Source organism: Chionomys nivalis, chromosome 6, assembly GCF_950005125.1.
Source record: "Chionomys nivalis chromosome 6, mChiNiv1.1, whole genome shotgun sequence".
Classification (NCBI taxonomy): domain Eukaryota; kingdom Metazoa; phylum Chordata; class Mammalia; order Rodentia; family Cricetidae; genus Chionomys; species Chionomys nivalis.
In genome coordinates, this window is record NC_080091.1 from 99,735,925 (window position 1) to 99,761,131 (window position 25,207).

At 39.8% G+C, this 25,207-nt stretch overlaps 1 protein-coding gene across 1 annotated transcript in view; it reads right to left on the reverse strand.

Moving 5' to 3' along the window:
- Ccdc18 (coiled-coil domain containing 18) overlaps positions 1–25,207 on the reverse strand; it is a 127,810-nt gene that overhangs the window by 97,340 nt on the left and 5,263 nt on the right. Inside the window, exons 6-9 of the mRNA XM_057772154.1 lie at positions 20,123–20,229; positions 14,988–15,116; positions 5,795–5,891; positions 536–657 (exon numbers count right to left, since the gene is read on the reverse strand). Of these exons, the coding sequence (XP_057628137.1) occupies positions 536–657; positions 5,795–5,891; positions 14,988–15,116; positions 20,123–20,229 (455 nt within the window). The remainder of the gene's footprint in view (positions 1–535; positions 658–5,794; positions 5,892–14,987; positions 15,117–20,122; positions 20,230–25,207) is intronic.

Below are 25,207 nucleotides of genomic sequence, written 5' to 3' on the forward strand. Positions count from 1 at the left end.
TGGAAAGAAATAATGTCATCTTGAAATTTGTGGGCAAATGGATGGATCTAGAAAACTTCATATTGAGTGAGGTAACCCAGACCCAGAAAGGCAAATATAATATGTACTCATTCATAAGTGGCTTTTAGACATAAAGTAAAAAACAAAAAAACAAAAAAACAAAAAAAACAGCCTTCAAATCACAACCCCAGAGAACCAAGACAACAAGGAGGACCCTGAGAGAGAGAGATAAATGGATCTAATCTATTTAGGAAGTAGAAAAAGACAAGATCTCCTGAGTAAATTGGGAGTATGGGAACCACAGGAGAGGGTAGAAGGGGAGGGGAGAGAAAGGGAGGGGAACAGAGAAAAATATATAGCTCAATAAAAACAATTTAAAAACTGATGGATTTATACCTAGAGAAATTTTAGTAATGAATCTTAGCCTTCTACATTACATTTAAAACTCTATATTTACAGTAAAAATGTTTTTAAACACTTTTAAATGTTTTCCTTTATCCCATTTGCATATTAAATTTTTTCCATGATAATGTACCTGAATTTCTCTTTCAAAATTTCAAGTTCACTTTTATACAGATTACACTTTTCTTGAAGCCTTTTGTTTTCTTTTTCACAGTTACTAAGATTTTTCTCTAATATTTCTTCTTCAGCTTGAACCTAAAACAAAAATTTGTTTTAAGTGAGTACACTAATCCAATCACAAGCTTCACTTTGTTTAAACTAGAACTGTGAGCAGTGATTCTGGAAGGAAACAGGAACAGGCTAAATATTCATATACATTCCAGTCCCTGGAATGAAAGGAAACAGCCTAACACAAAAGACAAAAAGAGGATATTAGTACTTATTCAGAAATCCTTAAGGGCCAGTAACAGATTGGCAAAAACAATGTCACCTGAAAGCAAAATGCTCAGGTCAAACATGAATAAAGCAAGCAATTCAAATAGGAATTATATATCCAAGTAATCAAACCTCATTGCTCTTAGTTCAGGTGGTGGCACACGCCAGGCAGATAGATCTCTGAATTCAAGGCCAGCCTGGTCTACAGAGCTAGTTCCAGGGCTATGCAAAGAAACCCTGTCTTGAGAAAAAAAAAAAAAAAAAAGAATTGCCCTTCAGTACAAGTGTTTCAGAAATTTAATTTTAAATTTTAAAATACTCCTAATGAAATAACAACCCAAGCAGCCAACAAGACAGCTCAGAGGGTAAGGCACTTGCTGTTTAGCAAAGCAAGTTGGACAACCTAGGTTTGTTTCCTGGGTTTACATGAGAATGGCCCCAGAGGCTCTGTTTGATCACTGTCTGGGAAGGATGGGAAGGTGTGGGCTTATTAGAAAAGGTGTGTCACTGGGAGCAGGCACTGGAGTTTCAAAAGACTGCCGCCATTTCCAATGTGTTCTCCACCTTCTGCTTGAAGATCCAGATGTGCGTTTTCAGCTGCTTCTGTCACCCAGCTTTTACTCTGGAGCATCTGGAATCATGGCCCCAAAGGAAAGCTTTCTATTATAGATGGCCCTGGTCATGGTGTTCGTGTCAGAGCAACTGAAAAGAACTAAGGCACCACGTAAAGGTGGAAAAGAAAAACAGTTCCATGAAGTTGTTCTCTGACTGCCTCATGTACAGTGTTGTGCACACCAACAAACACACACGTGCACACACACACACACACACACACACACACGATAACAAGTTACAGTGACAGGTTGGAACACGAAGAGTGGAGGATTGAAATAACCTATTACATTCCCTGTGTTATCCTTTGTTATATTAATCCAACTACAGGATTTTGCTGAGCAAAATTACAAACTATTAACCCTAACTAAATTTTTAAAAATCAATTACATTTTCCTTTTTCCTTGAAGACATTCTTCCTCTAAAAATACTTTTCTCTCACGGCACCTTATTAAATGTCCCTTCTAGGATATACATCCCCATGAGAGCCTCTCAAAGACATTTAAAAATCAAACGTTTTCTGATTAAGACATACTTAGGTTCTCAACATCTACTAAGTTATTAACATTGTGTCATTTAATGGTGCTAACAGGCCAGCAACATATCTCAGTGAGCAAAAGCAATTTCAGCCTGGCCTAATGATCTGATTTCACTCTTAGGACTCACATAAGTAGAGAGAACTAAGTCCCACAAGTTGTCCTCTGACCTCCAAATGGGCAGTATGGCCCACGCGCGCGCACACACGCGCGCGCAGACGCACACACAACCCCCTGAAAGGCTGCTGTGAACACCCCTAAAAAATTACTTCACCCAACTGATGACTGAGATGAACCTAACACACAGGATATACCATGAAAGACCTGATTAATAGCGCCCCCAAATAGCAGGAAGCAATTTGGATAAAAGTATGTCCAAATTCCCAAATATTGTTTATAAATGTTTCTTTATATTTAAAGGGGGATATGCTATAGAGATTTGCATTGGTATGGATCTTGATTTATTGATGCAAATTTAAGGTCAATCCTGTTATACATATATTCCTGCTCTTGATTAAGGTATTGTGATTGTGTAGTTTATTTAAAAATGTAATATATAATTAATAAATATAGGCTAAGAGATAGCCATCTATAATAGTCAAGCTTGTAGTCATGTTAGATTTTCTAGTACAGAGATGTATTTCAGATAGATAGGTATTCTTCAAATCTTTCAAAGACCTTAACAATATGGCATTTTAAATGTTTTAATAAATTAGGACTTTTCATGACAGTGAGACACATCTGCTCCTGGCAGCAACAATTACTTCAAGAGGAAGATGGACATCAAAGAGGCTCCTTATGGCATTGGTTATCCATTTGGGCAAGAAACTGTTCTTGTCTGGACTGCTTTATGAACTGGACATGCAGGACCTGTAGAAAAATGACTGCTGAACTTGCCTAAAGGTGAGACGATCCTTTGGGGTTCCTGCTTCATGAAAAAGTCTGCTAGACATTCTGCAGGATACAGAAGAAAGTGATTGACAAACTGAAAATATAGGTGGAACTGTCTTTGAAATTTCCTGCTTCATGGAAAAGTCTCCTGGATACTATGAGCCTCTAGGCTGAAGATGGATGCCCCAACAGTACAGAAGAATGTTGGGTGACTGTCCAGGTGGCGAGATGTCTCTGTCAATTCTAGAGTTTTGGAAGTTGCTTACAATGCACATCCTGTTTACTTAGGTAATATTATATCCTTCCGGAGTCTTTGATGGAGTTAAAAAACAAATAAAAAGTAGATACAGTTTTTGTTAATTATGATAAAAGAAAGTAGATATAAATATTGTAACTGCAATTCTTGCTTGATACCTATTTTGTTATATGTAATTTTATTATATTAAACCCTTCCTTTTTGCTTAAACAGAAAAGGGGAAATGGTGTGGAAGGTCCTTCTGCCTGTGTGTTGCTTTTATTGGTTTATGAATAAAGAACTGGCTTGGCCTGTAGCATGGGAGGAGGAAGGTGGAGTTAGAGAGAAGCCATGTAGCTCACCAGAGACAGACACTGGGAACTTTAGTCGGTAAGCCACAGCCACAGGGCGTTATTCAATATTAATAGAAATGGGTTAAATTAATATGTAAGACTTAATCAATAAGAAGCTAGAGCTAATGGGCCAAACAGTGATTTAATTAATACAGTCTCTCTGTGATTATTTTGGATCTAAGCTAGCCGGACGGCTGGGAACCAGCAAGTGGCTCCTTCTTCCAACAGAATGCTCTCATTTGGGTAAAAAGAGGGCCTGGGGCAGTTATGCGTGGTGTATGCACTTACAAAGCTAAAAAAGGAAAAAGCATGAATTCTAAGCGGTCTAGGATACATAGCAAGTTCAAGGCCAGTTGAATTCAAGTGATAGGAGCACCTCAAAACCAAAACAAACATATTCTCTAAAATTATAACTTCTTTCTTTCCTTCTTTTTCAGAGATGTGTATATGCCACAGGCACACAGTGATTTTTGGAAGCCAGAAAAGGGTGTCAGATCTCTCAGAGCTGGAGTCACAGGCATTTGTAAATTGCCTGATATGGATGCTGGGAACTGAACTCAGGTCTTCTGCAAGAACACTAAGTGCATTTAGCCCCCCCAAAATTATAACATCTTGAATAACCTTACATATGCCAACTTCTACTCTCTGTGAGTCCAATAGCTTCAGTATTTCTTTGAGGCTCCACTTATTGGCTCTTTTCCTTCAAACCTACTAATTGGCTAAGGGTACTCCTAGGCCTAAATCTCTTTTCTTATTCCAGCTTCTTTCTTTCTATCCCTGCCTCCAACTAGTTACCTCCTCCTTACATAAAGAAGAGTCAGCTACTCTCACTGACCTCGTTTCTCCATTTCAAAGGTTGTGCATTCTGTGTAGCTTCCTCATGCTTCACCACTCGTCGGATCTGAAACATCTGACACTCACACCACCTCTTTCATAATTTTTTGAACTAGCACATATTAATTATATAGAATGATGTGTTCCATTATAATAATGTCATACATCTATATATTTTAGATAGCTGGATTTTTTTTGTTTGTTTTTGTTTTGTTTTTCGAGACAGGGTTTCTCCATAGCTTTTAGTTCCTGTCCTGGAACTAGCTCTTGTAGACCAAGCTGGCCTCAAACTCACAGAGATCCACCTGTCTCTGCCTCCCGAGTGCTGAGATTAAAGGCATGCGCCACTACCGCCCAGCTTGCTGGGTATTTTTATACTCAGTTTTTCTATATTTACCTAATTCCCTAACTTACTTGTCAATATATATCAAAAAATATTCTATTTATTATCTTCCATAGTTATACCTTTCATCCTTCCCTCACTCTGAACAAAATTTTTAATGCCCATGATTTCTACCATTTAAATACTGTCGATTGTTAAGTATGGAGCTCTAGTATAGACTTCAACCTCTATACTATGCCTGGGAGTGTGAGTCCTCAGTAGAGACCCACAGCTGAAGTCCTGCAGTGATTTCCAAAATAGAACTCATTTCCCCATAATTTATCTATTTTAATTCAAGATAAAATCATCTACCAGTTACTGACACCAATATCATAGAAACAATACTTCTCTCTTTTTTACTATCATATTCTAACATATTCAAGTCATCACTAGATCTCATCTATTCCCTGGCTTTCATATCTCTTACTATGATCTACTCAGATTAATAATCTAACTTTTAAGAATTATTATTATATGTGTACACACAATGAACGCATGTAGGCATGTGCATGTGTAGCCAGAGGACAACTTTGGGGACTTGGTTCTCTCCTTTCATCTTGATGTCAGTTCCTGACACTAATTGTCGTTGGCTTGGTACCTTTTCTTAGTATGGCATTCTCACCTCACTGACAGCTTCCTGTATCTTGAGCACCAGGGGATCCAACACTTTCTTCCGGCCTATATGAGCATTACACTCACGTATATAGCCCCCCTTCCAAATAGACATGTAATTTTAAAAAATATGATGATTTTAAAAAACCACAAAATTAAAATAAATTTGAAATAAAGGTTTTATTTCAATTACTTTATTATGAATAAAATCTTTAAAAGTATATTCCAGGACTGGAGAGATAGCTTAGGAGTTAAGACCACTTGCTGTTCTTGCAGAGGACCCAAGATCAATTCCCAGCACCTCCATGATTGCTCACAACCATCTGTAACTCCAAGGCCAGGGGCTTTGACACACTATTCTGGAAAGCATACATATGAGCTAAAATAAATATTTTTTAAAAATTGTTATTCCATAAATCAAAACATCCTACGTAATACATAATCTAATTTTAGATATGGACAGTAATTCAAGACACTGAGTTTGAGCAAACAGTTCTCTCACCTTTTCCAGTTTTTCAGCCACTTTTTCTTTATATTGCTGGAAAGCTTTGCTCAGCTCTTCCGCGTTATACAGCGCCTCATTTCTTTGTCGTTCAGCTCTAAAGTTTAAAAAGAAATTTTTAAAAAGTAAGGAGTTCTCTACATTGAGAAGTTAATCTTTTTTAATTTATTTATTTATTAAAGATTTCTGCCTCCTCCCCGCCACCGCCTCCCATTTCCCTCCCCCTCCCTCAATCAGCTCCCCCTCCCTCAGCAGCCTGAAGAGCAGTCAGGGTTCCTTGCCTTGTGGGAAGTCCAAGGACCTCCCACCTCCTTCCAGGTCTAGGAAGGTGAGCATCCAAACAGCCTAGGCTCCCACAAAGCCAGTACGTGAAGTAGGATCAAAACCCAGGGAAGTTATTCTTTAAGCAAAATTGTGTGCATGCGTGTGCAGGCCATATGAGTATATGTTGTATATACGTATGAGCATATGTGGTATATATGTCATTGCATATGTGTACACATGTGTACGTGGTTACATACCCATGTGTTTGAACATGAATTTGGATGTCATAGGTCAACATCAAGTTTGTTCCTCAATGGTTCTCCACTCCGTTTTTTGGGACAGGGTCCCTTCACTGAACCTGGGGATCACTGTTTTTACCTGGCTGGCTAGTCAATGAGTTCCAAGACTCCACCTGTGTCCATCTCCCCAGTGCTGAAACTACAGATCTATGTATGCAGGCTGCAGGGCCTAGTGGGTACTGGAAATCCAAACTCAGGTCCTCATGTTTACATAACAGATTTTACCAACTGAATCATCTTTCCAGGCCCAGAAGAAATTTCCTTTTTTTAAACTTAAAAGAGTAGAAGGTTTTACTGTGAAATGACGGCTGATTTCACAACAATAACTTTCTTACTCTGGCAAAATAAATGAAATATAGCATGAAGTGCTTATCAACTCAGGAACATACATACATTCCTACACATAGGCAATTCCACCCCTCATCTGGAAAACAGACCATGGGAGCACCCTGACACTGAAAAATAAATTCTAAGTCTTCCATACTCAATCTATGGCATAGAATATTGGATACCAATTCTATGACCCATGCAAAGATTAAGTTAGTTTTTAAAAGGTACTTAAAAGACAAAAACAAGCAACAGTAACAACACTAACTCTCAGGAGACAGAAACAGGCAGATTTCTTTCAGTTTGGAGCCAGCCTAGTCTACATATTATGTTCTGGGACATCCAGAGTTACATAGTGAGACCCTGTCTCAAAACATAAACAAATCCAGTAATTTTTACTAACATAAAACTGAACAGCAGAGGGCTGCTGAGAAGTCAAGGACAATGGCACTGGGTTTTGATCCTACTGCACGTACTGGCTTTGTGGGAGCCTAGCCTGTTTGGATGCTCACCTTTCTAGGCCTGGATGGATGGGGGGGGAGGACCTTGGACTTCCCTCAGGGCAGGGAACCCTGACTGCTCTTAGGACTGGAGAGGGAGGGGGAGGAGAGTGGGTGGTGGGGAGTGGGGGGATGGGGAGGGAAAAGGGAGGCGGGGAGGAGGCGGAAATTTTTAATAAAAAAAAAAATAAAGGGCTGGAGAGATGGCTCAGAGGTTAAAAGCACTGGCTGCTCTTCCAGAGGTCCTGAGTTCAATTCCCAGCAACCATATGGTGGCTCACAACCATCTGTACTGAGATCTGGTGCCCTCTTCTGGCGTGCAGGCATACACGCAGGCAGAACAGTGTAAACATAATAAATGAATAAATAAATTTAAAAAAAATAAAAATAAATAAAAATAAAAGTGGAAAAAAAAACTGAACAACAAAACCGACCACCACCATGCACTATTTAAACCAGACTTTGTTCCTTACCTCCTGGGTGAGCCTGATTTTCCTTACATTTCTCACTTAGCTGAGAGCACTAAGTTTCATTAATTAATATTATCCCCATATAAGAATGTTTTTTATACTTAAATCACACCTATGGTAGTTTGAAAGTGGCCTCCAAAGGGGGATTAAGAGGTGTGGTCTTGCTGGAGGGAGTGTCACTTTGAAGTCTCATATATGCTCAAGGCTAAGCAGTGAGACAGCTTACTTCCTGTTGCCCGTGCAAGGTCTAAAACTCTGAGCTGCTTCTCCAGCACCATGACTGCCTGCATGCCACCATGACCCACCATGATGATCATGAACTGACCTTCTGAACAGTAAGCTACTGAACTAAATGTCTTCCTTTATAAGGATTGCCGTGGTCATAGTGTCTCTTCACAGCAATAAAAACCGTAACTAAGATAGACATTAAACTGCATAACATATACAATAATTAATATTTGTTAGTACTTAATTATATAGTAGGCATCTAACATGTTTTTTTCTCATGCCTACCAAGGAAGTATCAACTTAAAAGATGTGTTACAGGATATTTGCACAAATTGTGGAAAGATGTGTTGCCTAAGGCACCTGACTGGTTTAATAAACTGCCAATAATAATAACTGGTTTAGCTAAATTGCCAATAGCTAGGCAGGGGACAAAAGGCAGGGCTTCTAGGCAGAGAGAGGAACTCAAGGTTAGAATCTGGCGTGGCAGAAAAAGTCAGCAAGACATGGAGGGAATCAGACTTACAGAATGGAGAGGACGTAAATAGTCATATGTCAAAACATAGATGAATAGAAACAGGCTAATTTAAGTTATAAGACATAGTGGGACAAGCCTAAGCTAAAGACAAAGTTTTCATAATTAATACTAAGTCTCCATTCATTAGTTGGGGGCTGGTGGTCCAAAGAAAGTCTGACAAGAAAGTCTAACTACAGATATGAAAAGCTGAAGTTTTAAAAATTAAATGATTTTCCAAGATAACAAAAACAATGAGAGGTAAAATTAGCTGACGCCCAAGTTTAAACATTTTTTACTACAAAATACTGTCTAACAAATAACAAATATTGCTGTAAAAAATTTCTTCCAAACCTATTTACATGAAAAAATAACTTTTATATATGTTTGGAGTAGTCTTTAGGAGTGTTAACTGCGTATGAAAGCAAATACTTAGCCTATTGAAGACAAAGTTACCTATTCATTTATGTGATTGTTTCTTTGCTTGTGACACTGAGGACTGAACCTCCAATGTGGTGATGTTCTGAGGTGTATCACCAGCACTCTTTAAACTACTTTCTTTTAAAACATGGGCTAAGTTGAAAGGCTGAAGGTGAATTGATGGAGGAAGGTCATTGGTTAATAAAGAAACTGCTTGGCCTGATAGGTTAGAACATAGGTGGGTGGAGTAAACAGAACAGGATGCTGGGTAGAAGGAAGTGAGGTCAGATGCCATGCCACTCCTCTCCAGGGCAGATGCGATGAAGCAAGCCGCCAGGTCAGACATGCTGAATCTTTCCCGGTAAGACTGGTGCTACACAGATTATTAAAAATGGGTTAGTCAAAATATGAGAACTAGCCAGTTAGAGGCTAGAGCTAGTGGGCCAAGCAGTGTTTAAATGAATACAGTTTGTGTGTTGTTATTTCGGGTATAAAGCTAGCCGGTGGCCGGGAGCTGGGAGGCGGGAAGCGGCCCACAGCTCCTTCTACAATGAACTCATTGTAGCTCAGCTAAGTCTTAAACTCATGGGCCTCCTCAGGTTCCTGAGCAGCTAAGGTCACTTTCTTTATAATCCAATATATGTCATAATATAAATCTATAAGACATTTTATTATCAAACATAAAAATATAGATTATGAGGCTAGAATAACAGATCAACAGTTAAGAGCACTTGCTGGTCTTCAAAGGATGCAGTTTCAATTCCCATCACCCACATGGCAGCTCACAACCACCAACACCTCCAGTTTCAGGTAATCTCATGGCTTATTTTGACTTCCATGGGCACCAGGCACACATGTACTGTACATACACATAGGCAGGCATACTGCTCATGCACATTAAATAAAAGGTTTTCACATGTAGATTATGATTTAATCCTATATAAAAGTTGCAATAGACTACAGATGCAACTCAGTTGGTACAGTGCTTGCTTAAAATTCACAAGGCACTGAATCCAAGCCCAACAAAGAAAATAAAGTCAAACAAAAACTCCCTAATAGTTGCAATAAATTTCATTGATTTGAACTCAAAAGTGTTATCAATGTAAAAATTTATTAGTATTTGAAGTTGATCATTCATTCCAGCAAGGCTTAGTGCCTTAGATCTGTAATCCCATCATCAACAAATCTGAAAGCAAATGGACAGAAAGAGAAAAAAATCATCCTGAGGGAGGTACCCCAGACTCGGAAAGATAAACACTGAACGCACCCACTCAAAAATAGATATTAACTGCAAAGGAAAAGATAATTTCTGCATCTGTGCACACACAGAGAGAGGCTAGGTAACAAGGAGAGGCCAAGGATGGGAGGCATGGGTCTCCCAGGAAAGGGAAGAGATCTCCTGGTTGGACTGGGAGCAGGTGGGCATGGGAACTTGAGGAATAGGGTTGGGGGATAAGAAGGGGGAGAGTGCTGAGATGAATGGAAAGGGGGGCTTTATGCCTGGTACTGATGGCGCACGCCTTTAATCCCAGCACTCGGGAGGCAGAGGCAGGCGGATCTCTGTGAGTTTGAAGCCAGCCTGGACTACAGAGCGAGTTCCAGGACAGGCTCCATAGCTACTGAGAAACCCTGTCTTGAAAAACAAAATAAGGAGGTGGGGGGGGGGGCTTTACAGTTTGGTGGAAGCCTGGTGCAAGGGAATCTTCTACAAGTCTACAAGGATGACCCCAGAACATGGATGAACAGCCTGAATGAGCCATCCCCTGTGATAGGATTGGTGGCTACAGCAGAGCCTTAGATGCAGTGACTGATGGTTCAGAGACCACAGCAAACATTGGGACAAGCTCGGGGAGTCCTGCTGAGCTGAGTGTTGAGACCAATTAAGTCCTGGCCTTCAGCTGCTCTTCCCTGTCTAGAGCCTTCTAATTGAAGTTACTAAAAGCTGTACCTAGCTTAGAGGATCAGAGGATGGAATTTTCACCTGTTGGCCATTGACTGCTGGGTATTTAAGCCTCCACAGTGCTATTAAAGATGGGCTTTTGGTACCAGTGTTGGAAGGTCTGTGTGTCGGTCCATCTCTGCGTGTGTATTCTCAACCTCCAGCCCCTTGCCCAAAGCTCACAAACTGGGCCCTAGCTCATAGAGCGCAGACCGGGGGGGAGGGGGAACGGGGGGGGGACGGGGGGGACGACGGACACGGGGGGGGGGGGCGGGGGGGCTGTCTTATCTGGGGGAGAGTATCCCCTATGGCGAGGGGAATATCAGGAAAATTGTAAGCAAACGGCCCAGTTAAATGCTCTAGCGGGTCAAGCACAACATAATTTAGATATGTTAACTGGGGCTGAGGCTTATGCCAATTTGCAGCAACAAATTCTTTATGATCCAGGAGTATTCGCCCAAATAGCTGCAGCTGCCACTAAAGCGTGGAAGGCCCTACCTAACAAAGCAGCTGGGGATCAATTATCAAAAGTTCTACAAGGACCATCTGAACCATTCCAAGATTATGCAGATAGACTGTTACAAATAGCAAGTAGATTGGAGATGAGACAACAGCAATGCCTATAATAAAACAACTTGTATTTGAAAATTCCAATAGATATTGTAAGGAAGCATTACGCCCTCACAAAACAAAGAGTTTAAATGAATATATCAGGATATGCAGAGATATAGATGGGAATTTCATTCAAGGCCAGGTTATAGCGGCAGCTATTCAACCTCAGAGAAACATAGGAGGACTGGGAGAGAGGGCCCGAGGCCATAATTGTTTTAACTGCAGAACTCCTGGTCATTTTCGAAAGGAATGCCCACAGCTGATAATGAAGGGAAGGAGGAAACTGGCATGTGCCCTAGATGCAGAAGGGGAGCACACTGGGCTAAAGACTGCTTCTCTAAAACAGATATAGATGGGAAACCTCTGCCATGTACCATTAATCAACAGCAGGGAAACTGGCAGAGGGCCCTGCTCCAGGGCCCCAAAACTCAGTGTATGGAGCAATGACCACAGGACCACAGGGACCTTACCCTGGCAGTGGCCGTGTCCAGTTCCTTCCACAGAGAAATCCTTTCGCATTGCAGACCTTGTCGGAGCCACACCAGGGAGCTCAGGATTGGACCTCTGTGCCTCTGCCAGAGCAGTCTGAACTCCACAAACGGGAGTGCAAGCACTCCCTACAGGAGTACATGGGCCCACACGGGTACCATGGGACTTATATTAGGCAGAAGCAGTGCCCTTTTAAAGGGGATCCAAATACATCCTGAGAGTAGATGCAGACTATAAAGAGATTAAGGTTATGACGTCTGTCCAACAGGGGGTGGTGGTAATTCCTCAAGGTGAGCGGATAGCACAATTAGTGTTGATTCCCAAAGTTCTCAGTCCTTAGGATAGGTACAATGGAAAGACCTTCTTACAGGACAATGGGAGGAGCCCAGGCCCCTGTTGGCTAGGGTGAGAGGCGCTGTTTGTGTTTTTCCTCCAGGAACGGACAAGCCCATTTGGGTACCAGAGCGATATGTTCGGGCTGTGGAAAATGATGGGAAAGGATCCTGTGATGAGCCTGAGAATGACACCTGTCGTTCTCTTGAGCCTCCTGGTGAGTCCAAGTCAAGCGGAAAGCACTGTGTGAAGCCTGGTAAGGAACCCCTTGTACTGACCAGTGAGCCAAGCTAGTTCTTTGTATTCGTCTTCCTATTCCTCAAACTATACAGCTGGCACTGCTTTAAGCAATATGGCGATAGAACAGGCTTCTATTAATCAGACCTTTTCCTTTATGCTTTGTTACATTTTGGGGGGGCTATGAATATTACTTTAAAGGAATTTCTTTTCTTTTTTGGAATATTTCTCTGAGAGCCTAGGCACTATTAAATCCTGTGTTTTAGTTTTCTTTCGGCAGCTGAGGGAGGCAATGTAGGATCCATGAGTGGGGTCAGGGACACTGGAGGAAAAGCTATAGAAATGGCTGGCCTGGCTCATGGGACTGACCTAGGTCCTCTAGACATGTGACAGTGTGTATCTTGGTCTATTTGTAAGAGTCGTGGCAATGGGAGCAGGACTGGCTTTAGGAACCTATCCTTCATGCTGGATCTCCTTGTCCAGTCTTAGTCTTACTGCAGCTTGATATGCTTTGCTGATGCCCATTGGAGGCCTGCCCCTTTCTGAGAGAATACAGAGGAGGACTGAGGAGGGAGCAGAAGGGAGGTGGGGAGAGGGAAAGGGAGGAGAGGAGGAAGGAGAGGCTGCAGTCAGGATGCAAAATAATAAATTTAAATTTTTTTAAATTAATAAAAAAGTAAAAGACAAACACAATTTTCTGAAGAGCAATTTGGTATATTTATTTTCTTAAAAGTCTTAAAACATTGTCCTTTGTTTCAGAGATTCTATTTCTCAGAAGTTACCTATATGAGCTCGGTGTTGGTGGCGCACGCCTTTAATCCCAGCACTCGGGAGGCAGAGGCAGGCAGATCTCTGTGAGTTCGAGGCCAGCCTGGTCTACAAGAGCTGTTCCGGGACAGGCACCAAAGCTACAGAGAAACCCTGTCTCGAAAAAAAAAAAAGTTACATATATGAAATGAGAGACATACAGAGTCTTATTAATACTGGGAAAACAGCAAATGTTCAACAAGAGGAAGATGAATGAACTGTGACTGAGTCACACGATGACATGCAATGCAATTGTTGGAAGATGTGTTTCTAAAAATGTATTTTTGAAATAAAACAAAAAAGCAGAAATATAAAGCAATGTTTTCTGAGTACTGGATGAGGTAAAGGGCATCAGCAAATAAGAAAAATAATCTGTTGTGAAATAAGAAATAACAGACACTCAGGCAATGGTGGTGCACGCCTTCAATCCCAGCACTCGGGAGGTAAAGATCAGCTGATCTCTCTGTGAGTTTGAGACCAGCCTGGTCTACAGAGTGAGTTCCAAGGCTGTTACACAGAGAACCCCTGTTTTAAACCCCACCCCCCAAAAAAAGAAAGAAAAGAACAGACAGCTAAAAATAAACAAATAAAAAAGATGAAAGATGGCAACCAAATACCTTGTGTTAGATAAATTAATAAATAAAAGTTTATAGTTCCTTTGTTGGGACTAATTACAAAGCCCCATCTCAAAAGATAATATATAGAAAACAAAATTTTTGTTCATATATTTCTAAAGTAGACTAATCACTTGCTCATGAATTGACTTTTCTTTTTCTTTAATATTCATAAATTGAAATTTTAGAGTGTATGCAGTATTTTATTTAGAAGAAATAAGTACAGAAAATTAACTTACTGGTTTGAAGTTAACACAATTTAATTTCACAATTATGTGTTAAACACAATATAACTTATAAATATTATAAACATATAATTTAATTTATATATTAATTTATATAATATAGTAATAATTAATATAAATTATATTAACAATCATTACAAATATACAAAAAATTAATCCTAGTCTAGAATACCAGTAACAAAATCAACACATGAACATTTTAAAGAAGGCCAAAGAGAAGACTCAGAAGGCAAAGGCACTTACCACTGAGCCTATGGTCTGGAGTTCAATCTCTGGGACTCATACGATAACAGGAGAAAACTGACTGCTGTAAGTAGTCCTATGACTTCCAAACACATTATTGGCATGTATGTGACCACACACATACATACACACAAATATATAAAAAATGTAATAAAACTTGTACTTGGAAAATATTAATAAAAATGGACATAAGAGGATATTTATTGTACTGTCAAATGTCTAAAATATTTTCACTTCAGAATTTCCCTCACAGTCAGGCAGGATGACTAGGCAAACCCTCTAGCACATCTGCAACACCAGCCCTGAGGAAACTGAGGTGCTCAGCTGGTGACACATGCCTTTGATCCCAGCACTCAGGAAGTGGATCTCTCGGTTAAAGGCCAGCCTGGTCTATAGAATGAGTTCCAGGACAGCCAGGGCTACACAGAAACCCTATCTCAAATAAACAAAAGAAAAGGAGAGAAAGGAGGACTACAGCAAACTGGAGGCCAGCCTGGGTGACCCTGTAAGTTCCAGGTCAGCCAAGATTACACGGCAACAACCTAACTCAAACCTAAGTTGTTTGTTTTAAAAGCAGACATGGCTCAGTGGTACAGCTGTTGTACAGAATGCACAGGTTCAACTCAGAGTTACAAAACAAGAAAATCTCACATACCTCTTTCCTTGTTTACTTTGTTCAAGTAAGTCCACCTTCAATTTTATACATTCCTCTTTGGCCTCTTGTAAACTCTGTTCCTTTTCAATCACCATTTTCTGACTCTGCTCTAATTTATCTTCTGCTTCTCTATAAATAGAGAAAAAACTTAAGAACTATGACAGTGATATTGGAGAAACACAACAACGTGACAACAGGAACGCAAGACGACAGAAGAGGAACAGTCTTACTCTATCAAAGCCGGGCAACCACACACTAAGCCTCTCTCTCCTCCCATTCGCATTCCCTCTAGTGCTGGGATTAAAGGCATGTGACTCCCTAGTACTGGGATTAAAGGTGTGAGGCGCCACCACCTCGATTTGTTTCTGCAATGATCTTGTGTAGCCCAGGGTAGCCTTGAACTCAGAGATCCATCAGTCTCTGTCTTCCTGGGATTGAAGGTGTGTGTCACCATTGCCTGGCCTCTGGTGGCTTTAGCTTTGCCTCTGGTCTTCAGGCAAGATTTATTTATTAAAATACAAATAATATTGCACTATAATCAATGGAAGACTATATATATGGCATAAAAGAATACTTTGATCAAATGAAAAACCCACATAAAGTAAAAGTCCACACCAGATTTCACATCCAACAACTGAGCATGGTGGAACACGCTCATATTTACAGCATTTAAGAGGAAAAGGATTAGGAATTAAAGTCATCCTTAGCAGTCTTTACAAAAGCAAAACATATTTCATGCAAACTAGAAGCACAACTATATACTTCAGAAACAAAGCAAATATAATTGATATCACTTCTACAACCAAAGATATCTTTAACTGTTCTACCCAATGAAAAACACAAAAATGGAAAAGTAGAAAGAAGTACAAATTCTGAGCAGGAAAATTTTTGTTATTTGCTGGTAATTATAATTTAGTTACCTAGAATATTGAGAATGATCACAACGAAAAATTACTAGAATAACAATGGCAGAGAGAGATGGCTTAGTGGTTAAGAAAACTTGCTGCTTTTCCAGGGGACCAAAGTTCTATTCCTAGCACCTATAACTCCAGGTCCAAAGAATCTAACACCCACCCTCGTCTGGCCTCCATGAGCAGCAGGCATGCACATGGTTCACAGACTTATGTACAGACAAAATACATATACACATAAAATAATTAGAATAAATAAGAATACAAGAAATAGTTCAGGAACACCTTTAATACCAGCACCTAGGAGACAGGAAGGCAAGCCTGCCTGCACAATGACACACTATCTTTTTTTTTTTTTTTTTTTTTTTTTTTTTTTTTTTTTTTTTTTTTTTGGTTTTTCGAGACAGGGTTTCTCTGTGGTTTTGGAGCCTGTCCTGGAACTAGCTCTTGTAGACCAGGCTGGTCTCGAACTCACAGAGATTCACCTGCCTCTGCCTCCCGAGTGCTGGGATTAAAGGCGTGCGCCACCACCGCCCGGCAATGACACACTATCTTAACATGCAAACAAATGCCAGCAAGACTGCTAAGAGGTAAAGGTGCTTGCCACTAAGGCTGATGACTTGAGTTCAAGCCCTGGAACCCACATGGTATTATTAAAGAAACTCCCTAACCTTTGCATGTGTGACATGACATGCTCACACCACCGCCCACCCCCAGTGAAGAAATAAATGTAATAAAAACATTTTTAAAAAGAAATATTCAATTACAAGTAACTATTACATGTGATATAGAAATCAAGCCAGATACAATGATGTATGCCTTTAGTCCAAACACTTAAGATATTGAGGCATTAGAATGACTTGAGCCCAAAGATTTAGGACCAGCCTGGCCAACATAGCAAGACTTTGTCTCTTAAACCCATAGAGGTTGAGCCGGGCGGTGGTGGCGCACGCCTTTAATCCCAGCACTCGGGAAGCAGAGGCAGGCGGATCTCTGAGTTCGAGGCCAGCCTGGTCTACAAGAGCTAGTTCCAGGAAAGGAACCAAAAGCTATGGAGAAACCCTGTCTCGAAAAAAAAAAAAAAAAAGAGGTTATAAGGGTACACAGGAAAGATCTTTAAAGAGAGGGGAAATAAAGTGTTATAACAGGGAAAGTGAAAATAAGACAGGAAGTTATTAAATGGCATGGGAGATGGTGGCAGGGATGGATAACTAACACTACAGGCCTTTTGAGAAAGCCATATGGAAACATACTACTGTAGAAACTTCCTAAAATATATACATGTCCCTTGATGGGGAAGGGAAATTCCCTAAGTAGATGCCATACTCTCCCATATCAGTAACAGGTTGCCTCTTTTTGAATTATTGGCCAATAGGCTCATGGAACTCCAAAGATTACAGGCTACTGCCACTGTTCTTAATTACCCTCCAGAATCTAATGGTAAGATCCTATTGCTGAAGATACTATATAATTGACTCATGGAACATGGAAAAATCTAGCTACCACTCAACGGAAAGTTTATCGCTACTGGAAAAGAAAACACCAAGCTGAAAGATTTTAAGATTTTAAGAGTGTGTGACTTTAAGGAAGACAGTGTATTCTAGAAATAACAGGGAAGATACATACATCACAACAATTATGAGAGCATACACAAGACCTCTATAACCTCAAGTCATGAAATTCCGAACAGAAAAAGGAAGAGAGTACAAAGTCCTACCCATAACTGAGGATCTATTAGCACTTGATAGCTTCTGAAAGGAGAATAATTTTTCTTTAATGGTGTAAACTCTGGTATATCAACCAAACTCAGGACAGGCCCAATGCCTAAGAGTAGTTGGCCAACACAAAGACTCAGAGTCAGCGGGAGCAGGTAAGTGAATGACCTTGTGCACACACACCAAGTTGCACGCATAGGGAGGGAAGGGCGAATCAGGGAAGCACTGGAAGAGGTGGATGAAGATGATCAAAATACACCATATGAAATTCTCAAAGAATTAAAAAAAAACTAATCAGAAAAAACTCACAAAACCAAAAATACATTAAATTTAATGTATGTATTACAAAGAAAGTTTTAAAACTGAAAAGCTTATACATTAGAATCACCTATGATACTTACTAAAATTTAGCTGAACATGGTGGTACATGCCTTTAAACAAAGAACATTGGAGGCAGAGGTAGCGGGATATCTGAGTTCAAGGACAGCCTGGTTTATACAGAAAGTTCCAGGACAGTCAGAGCTACACAGAAAATCTTGCATTTAAAAAAAAAAAAAAAAAAGCAAACAAACCGAAAGTCAGGCAGTGGTGGCACACACTTTTAATCTTAGCACTCAGAGGCAGGTAGGTCCTGGTATATTAGAGGCCAGAGTGATCTACAGAGGGAGTTCTAGGACAGCCAGGCATACACAGTGAAACCCTATCTTAAAAAACAAAAACAACAAACAAAAAAGCCCAAATATATCAAATACACATACCTACCACACACACACACATATCTGAGCTTCATCTTTTAAAAGGTGTGTGTATGTATATCTGAGCTTCATCTTTTAAAAGGTGTGTGTGTGTGTATCTGTATCTGAGCTTCGTATTTCTGGGTTTGTGGTTTAGTAAGCTTGAGATAGGGCTCAACCAAGTTCCCAGACAATGCTAATACTGCTGGTCCCAGAACTGTAGTAAGAACTGTCAGTGTTCTGTTTTTCTTGGGTCCATGGAAAAATTAGGGTCACTCCAAGATGAATTTTGGCTTAGGAGTAGCAGGGGAATCAGCTTCTGGTAAACTGACTGCCCATTGCTTCTCAAAAGATGTTTTTAAAATACTGTACAATTTACACCTCTTAGCAAGTCATTTCCACATATTAAAACCTCTTTTCTGAGCCGGGCGGTGGTGGCGCACGCCTTTAATCCCAGCACTCGGGAGGCAGAGGCAGGCGGATCTCTGTAAGTTCGAGGCCAGCCTGGTCTACAAAGGGAGTTCCAGGACAGGCTCCAAAGCTACAGAGAAACCCTGTCTCGAAAAACCAAAAAAAAAAAAAACCTCTTTTCTGGAGCTGTTTAAAGGAACCAAATGCCCAAGTAATTCTCAATCACCAGACCTCTTCGTTTTTCAAGTCCTCTCAGAAACAAGTTTTGTAAAGGTTTTGAAGCCTTCAGGAAGAACCCAGGTAAGAATCAAACACTTCAGACAAAAGGTGACGGTAACAAAAGGAAGCATCATCACACAAGGCAGTTCAAAGCTCGGGTGCTAACACTCTGGAATTCAAGCCAGATCAATGCTCTGTGGGATCTCCCGCTACAGGAATTACACAAATATAACATGATGCTCAATACACATTACATTCAAAGCAGAAGATAAGAATAAATGACAAAATACCCTATTTCTTGTCCTTAAACTATACTGAAATAATGAGTTTTTGTTGCATTACAGAGTAAGAAATGAAGTAATTCTTATTAAATTGTAGTGCTGTTTTGTTTGTAATCTAACAAAGCTTGCCTGAAGATCAAAGTGCAGCGCTAAGTTACTAGTTAGCCATAGAGGCTGGGTGGTGTGATAGCACACACCTTTAATCCTAGCACTCGGGAGACAGAGGCAGACAATCCATGAGTTCAGGCCATCCTGGGCTACATGAGATTGAATCTGTCTAAAAGAGAAACAGAGCTCACACAAAGGTGATCCCAGCACTTGAGATCCCATGCCTTTAATCCCAGTACTAGGGAGGAGGAGACAGGAGCGATACGGCTGGGCGGAGAGAGGAGCTCAGATGCATTCTGGATGCAGTCTGGAGATTCACAGAGACAGATGTAGTCCGAGTTTCACAGAGACAGCATTCAGTCTGAGGAGGGGAAACAGGATCAGCTCTTTGGTCTGAGCATTGGTAGAGGTTAAGAACTCTCTGGTGTCTGCCGCTCTGCTTCTCTGATCTTTCAGTATTAACCCCTAAATCTGACTCTGGGTTTTTATTATTAAGAACAATTTGAATTCATGCTATGTTAAATAAAATTATGCAAATAAGCACCTTATTTAAAATAATCCATCTTTAATTCCTGTACCCTGAATGCAAGCTACAGCTATGAGTAGCTATAATTGACTGAAAGGAATTTAATGCTGAGTTAAGACTTTATTAGGTCACTGAAGATTCACTGGAATGGGGGTAAGGGACAATACTTAATAAGATACAACACACAGAAATACTAAATAAAAGTTTTCAAGCTACACAAGCGTATTTACCTTAAAACTTTATCTTGAGCTGAAACTTCTGCTTCCAAATTTATAATCTGTTCTTCTAAGATTGGGATGTTGGCTGCCTGCTCTTGCGCAGACTCAAGCAAAGACATCTAAAAGATAAAAACTTGTATGGTACTAAGTGTCAGGAGATAAATCAATCCCTTTGGATTCTAGCCTTTCTTTGTCACATGAGAAAGCACAATAGGACTCTCCAGTCACTGCCAAACCTAAAGTCAACCTCACCTATTCCTTTCATGAGCGTTCAAATGTACACATCACCATCAGAAGACAAACTCAGCATACGACCTGCGCTGTCCTCAAATACCTCAGTATAAACTCCTGACACCATCTACAAAGATTAATATCACATAAGTTAGAAGGTGTGTGTGTGTGTGATCAAAGTGAAAAAGTAGATAAGAAATATATATTAAATTTTTTATGACTTAAAAACTAATTTTAGGAACAGGGCAGTAGTGGTACACGCCTTTAACCCCAGCATTTGGAAGGCATAGACAGGCAGATCACAGTGATTTCGAGGCCAGAATGGACTACAGGGTAAGTTTCAGGATAGACAGGGCACCGTCTCAAAAAACAAAACAAAAAAATTGATTTTAGTAATAATGCTTAATAGAGAAAACCTAGATAATCCAGAAAATTATCTAGCCCTACAGCAAGAAAGATTCAATAAAACTACTGAAGCAAAAAAAAAGGAATACACAATATAAATATAATAATGAAGAATAGTCTTTTTGTCTTGTTTTGTTTTGTGTTTTTGAGACAGGGTTTCTTTGTGAAACAGTCATGCTTGTCCTGGAATCACTATCAAGTCTAGGCTGACTCGAAATCACACAGATCCGCGTGCCTCTGCCTCCCAAGTATTGAGATTAAAAACACCACAACTGCCAGCAATAACTGATTTTCTTGAATTAGCCAATAATCAAAATATCAATGAAAACTGCTTTTACTTGAAAAGTAAATTTAGGACATGAAGTAGGGGACAGGGAAGACATCCTGACTAGAAAAAGAGAAGTCAGTCCAGAGACTACAAATGAGCTACACACCGCTTTACCCACTCCCAGAACACCGACAGCAAAGCGAAGGTGACAGCAGAGGAAGACTCTGAGCGCAGAGGCCTCGGAGACGAGGTAGAGACATAAAGAACGAAACCCACATAAGCCATCGCTCACAAGTTTCTGCTCCCATCTCAGTTGGGGCTATCCCACAAGCAAAAGCCAAAGATTTTTGTGGTTTTTGTTCCAGTTTTTGTTTTGTTTTGAGACAGGGCTTTTCTATACAGCTCTAGCTATCCTGGAACTCCCTACGTAGACAGTCTGGCGTCAAACTCACAGAAATAACCCCGTCTCTGCCTCCCGAGTGCTGGAATAAGAGGCATGCGCCAACACTGCCCGCTACTGCCTCTGCTTCCCAAGTGATGCACCACCATACCCAGATCCAAACATTCTTTACTGAAGATATTAGCTCCAAATGAAGCCCATTACATTCTAGTCCTCCTCTGGGGTTGGTGAATACTTTCTTAGAAAATGACCACTTCTATAAACCACCATTCATAAATGAACAGACTTTGCCAACACATGGACAACTTACAATTAACTTTTATCTTTCTCTTAAATATGAATAATGAGCCAGATGTGGTGGTACCTTTAGTCCCAGTACTCCGGAGGCAGAGGCAGGTGGATCTCTGCAAATTCGAAGCCAGCCTGGTCAACAAAGTGAGTTCCAGAACAGTTGAGCTGTTATGTTACACAGAGAAACCCTGTCTTACACAGATAGATAGATGATAGATGATAGATAGATAGATAGATAGATAGATATGAATAATCAAAGCATCATCATTTTTCTATAAGAAGCTTGCAATAGCACAGAAAAAAAAAGTCATTACATTTTTATATTGCATCTGGATGTTATAAAACATAAAACAAGTAGAACAAAGAGCTTCACAAAAGGAAGAAATAAAGCGACAGCCAAAAGACTCAATGGAAGTATTAAAATAATACTGAGAATATATCCTGGAAAAAAATCAAATAACATGAAAAAATACTTTTGATTTTTATAGAATAACAAATCCTGAAGATTTGGGAGAAAACACAAGTAACTTCATACTTAGTAGGCAAAATAAAAGAAAGAACAGTTCCATTATCATACAAAAAGATATAAGAAAAACTAGCTGCAACTCTCCTGGTATAAGGTGCCCTTCATGTACTCAATATAAGCAATAACAAACTACTTAAAGATATTACAACATGAACTGTTTGTGAGCGCACACACGAGCACCTGCACGTATGCACACACGTGTGCAGACACACAAACACATACACAGGAAACATGAGTAGATTTTACAAAAGAAGAACTGAAAGGCTAGGCATGAAGACGCATTCCTGAAATCCTAATAGTGACCAGGCAGGAGAATCAAGAGTTCAAGGTTATCCTCAGCTACCTGAGATCAAGACCAATACAGGCTACATAAAATCTCAGAAAACAAGACAAAAACATGAACAAAAACAAGGGCAAATAATTTAGATCAGTTTGTAGAGTTCTTGCCTAGTATGCACGAAACTATGAGTTCTATCTTGAGCACCTCAAAAACTAGATATAGCAGTACTTGCCTGTAACCCTAGCCCTCAGGAGGTGAAAGAAGTAGATTCAAGGTCATTTTAACTATAGTGAGTTAAGGACAGACTGGGATATATAAGACTCTCCGTCAAAAACCAAAGTTTAAAAAACAAAACAAAAACAAAAAACACTGAGACTTTTACATGTGTATAACTCCATAATGATTTTTGGAGATTTTTGGAGATAGCTTTGGGTTTTTGAGACCAGCCATGGCTGATATGGAACTTCCTAAGTAGACCAGACTACCTTGAAACTAATGGTGGACCCTCATGTCTCATGTGCTGGGATCACAGGTGTGAGCTTTCACAACTAGACAGACAGTGCTTTTCTACCAACAAAATAGTAGATAGCATGTAACACAGGCTGGCTTTGAGATGACACATAACTAGAATGACCTTGAGTATCTGATTTCTTTTTCTTCAACTCCCATAATCTGTAAACATTTATCATTTAACCTCATAGCCTTTCATGTAAATCAAACAACTCTGTATTTAGTCCTGATATATTTACCTTTTCTTTTTTATTGGGGGGGGGGGCGTAATTTGTTTTTATTTGAGACACAGTTTCTGTTTCTAGCCTGGCTGTCCTGGAACTTACTCTGTAGACCAGGCTGGCCTAAAATCAGAAATCCACCTGCCTCAGCCTCCTGAGTGCTGGGATTAAAGAAGTTTACCACCACCACCCAGCTTACCTTTTCTTCTTTAAAAAAAAATTATGTGTATGAGTGTTTTGCCTGCATATACATATCTATGCACATGTATAGAGTGTCCATGAAGGCCAGAAGAGGGCATCAGATTCTCTGGAAGTAGAGGCATAGACAGTTAGATACCATGAAGATGCTGGGAAGGAGTGCAAGCTAGTACAGCCCCGTTGGATATCACTATGGCGATTTCCCAGAAAATTAGGAAACAACCTTTCTCAAGACCCAGCAATACCGCTTTTGGTTATCCAAAGGATGCTCAATTGTACAACAAAGACATGTGCTCAACTATGTTCATAGCAGCATTGTTTGTCATAGCCAGAACCTGGAAACAACCATAGTGCTCCTCGACCAAAGAATGGAGAAGGAAAATGTGGTACATTTACACAATGGAGTACTACACAGCAGAGAAAAATAACGACATCTTGAAATTTGCAAACAAATGGATGGATCTAGAAAACTTCATATTGAGTGAGGTAACCCAGACCAGAAAGACAAATATTATGTATTCACTCATGAGTGGTTTTTAAACAAAGAAGACTAGGCTACAAATCACAATCCCAGAGAACCTAGACGACAATGAGGACCCTAAGAGAGACATACATTCTTCTACTCTATATGGTAAGTAGACAAGATCTCCTGAGTAAACTGGAGCATGAGGACCATAAGAGAGGGTAGAAGGGGAGGGGAGAGGCAGGGAGAGGAGAGAGAAACATGTATAGCTCAATAAAAATCAATTTTAAAAAAGGCTTTTTTACAATCTATTTTATGGACAAATCAAAACAACTCTGAGATTCCATCTTACACCTGTAAGAATGGCCAAGATCAAAAACACTGATGACAACTTATGCTGGAGAGGCTGTGGGGTAGGGGAACACTCCTCCATTGCTGGTGGGAGTGCAAGCTACTGGGGTGTTTTATTAAAAGGGGAGGTGCTATTTGTCACCACAATCAGATACATACATATACATACATACATACACATACAATACCAATAATATAGTAAAAAATGCAGTAATTTAAATAAGAAAATTGAGTTATGGTATCACATAATGAAACATACCACTAACAAGAAAAAAAAATGGAAAAGCCATATAAAAGAACCAAAAAATGCCTAAGAGTATAAAGTAAAAACTAGGATCTGGGGTTTGGCACTGGCTGCTCTTCCAGCATAGTGGCTGATAACCACCACTACAGTCCCAGAGATCTAGCACCCTTTTCTGGCCTCCACAGGTACTGCCTACACAAAATATAGAAACATACATGCAGGAAAAATACCCATACACAAAATAAAACAAGTTTTTAAATAGAAAAAAAGAAAAAAAAGGATTTTTCTTCTTTTAAGATTTATCTTTATTTTATGTATATGGGTGATTTGCCTGTGTGTCCATCTGTCCAGCACATAAATGCCTGGTCCCTCGGAGGGCAGAAAAAATAGCCTGAACTGTAGTTGCAGACAGTTGTGTGCCATTATGTGGGTGCTGGGAAATGAACCTGGGTTCTCTAATCACTAACTTCTTTTTCTGCTTTCTAAGTTCCTATCAGTTTTTAAAAAGTTGACTTATCCAAGTAAAAAAATTAAAAGTTCTAAATAAAAATTTATGCTCATGGAAAAAAAAATTAAAAGTTCTCCTAAATTATCTTCAAATAGTATAATGATTTCATTTCTTGTTAACATTCAAGTAACATATAAAATTTCCTACCTACTAGATAGGCAATATAAATATTTTCCATTTACAAACCATAAAATATTACAA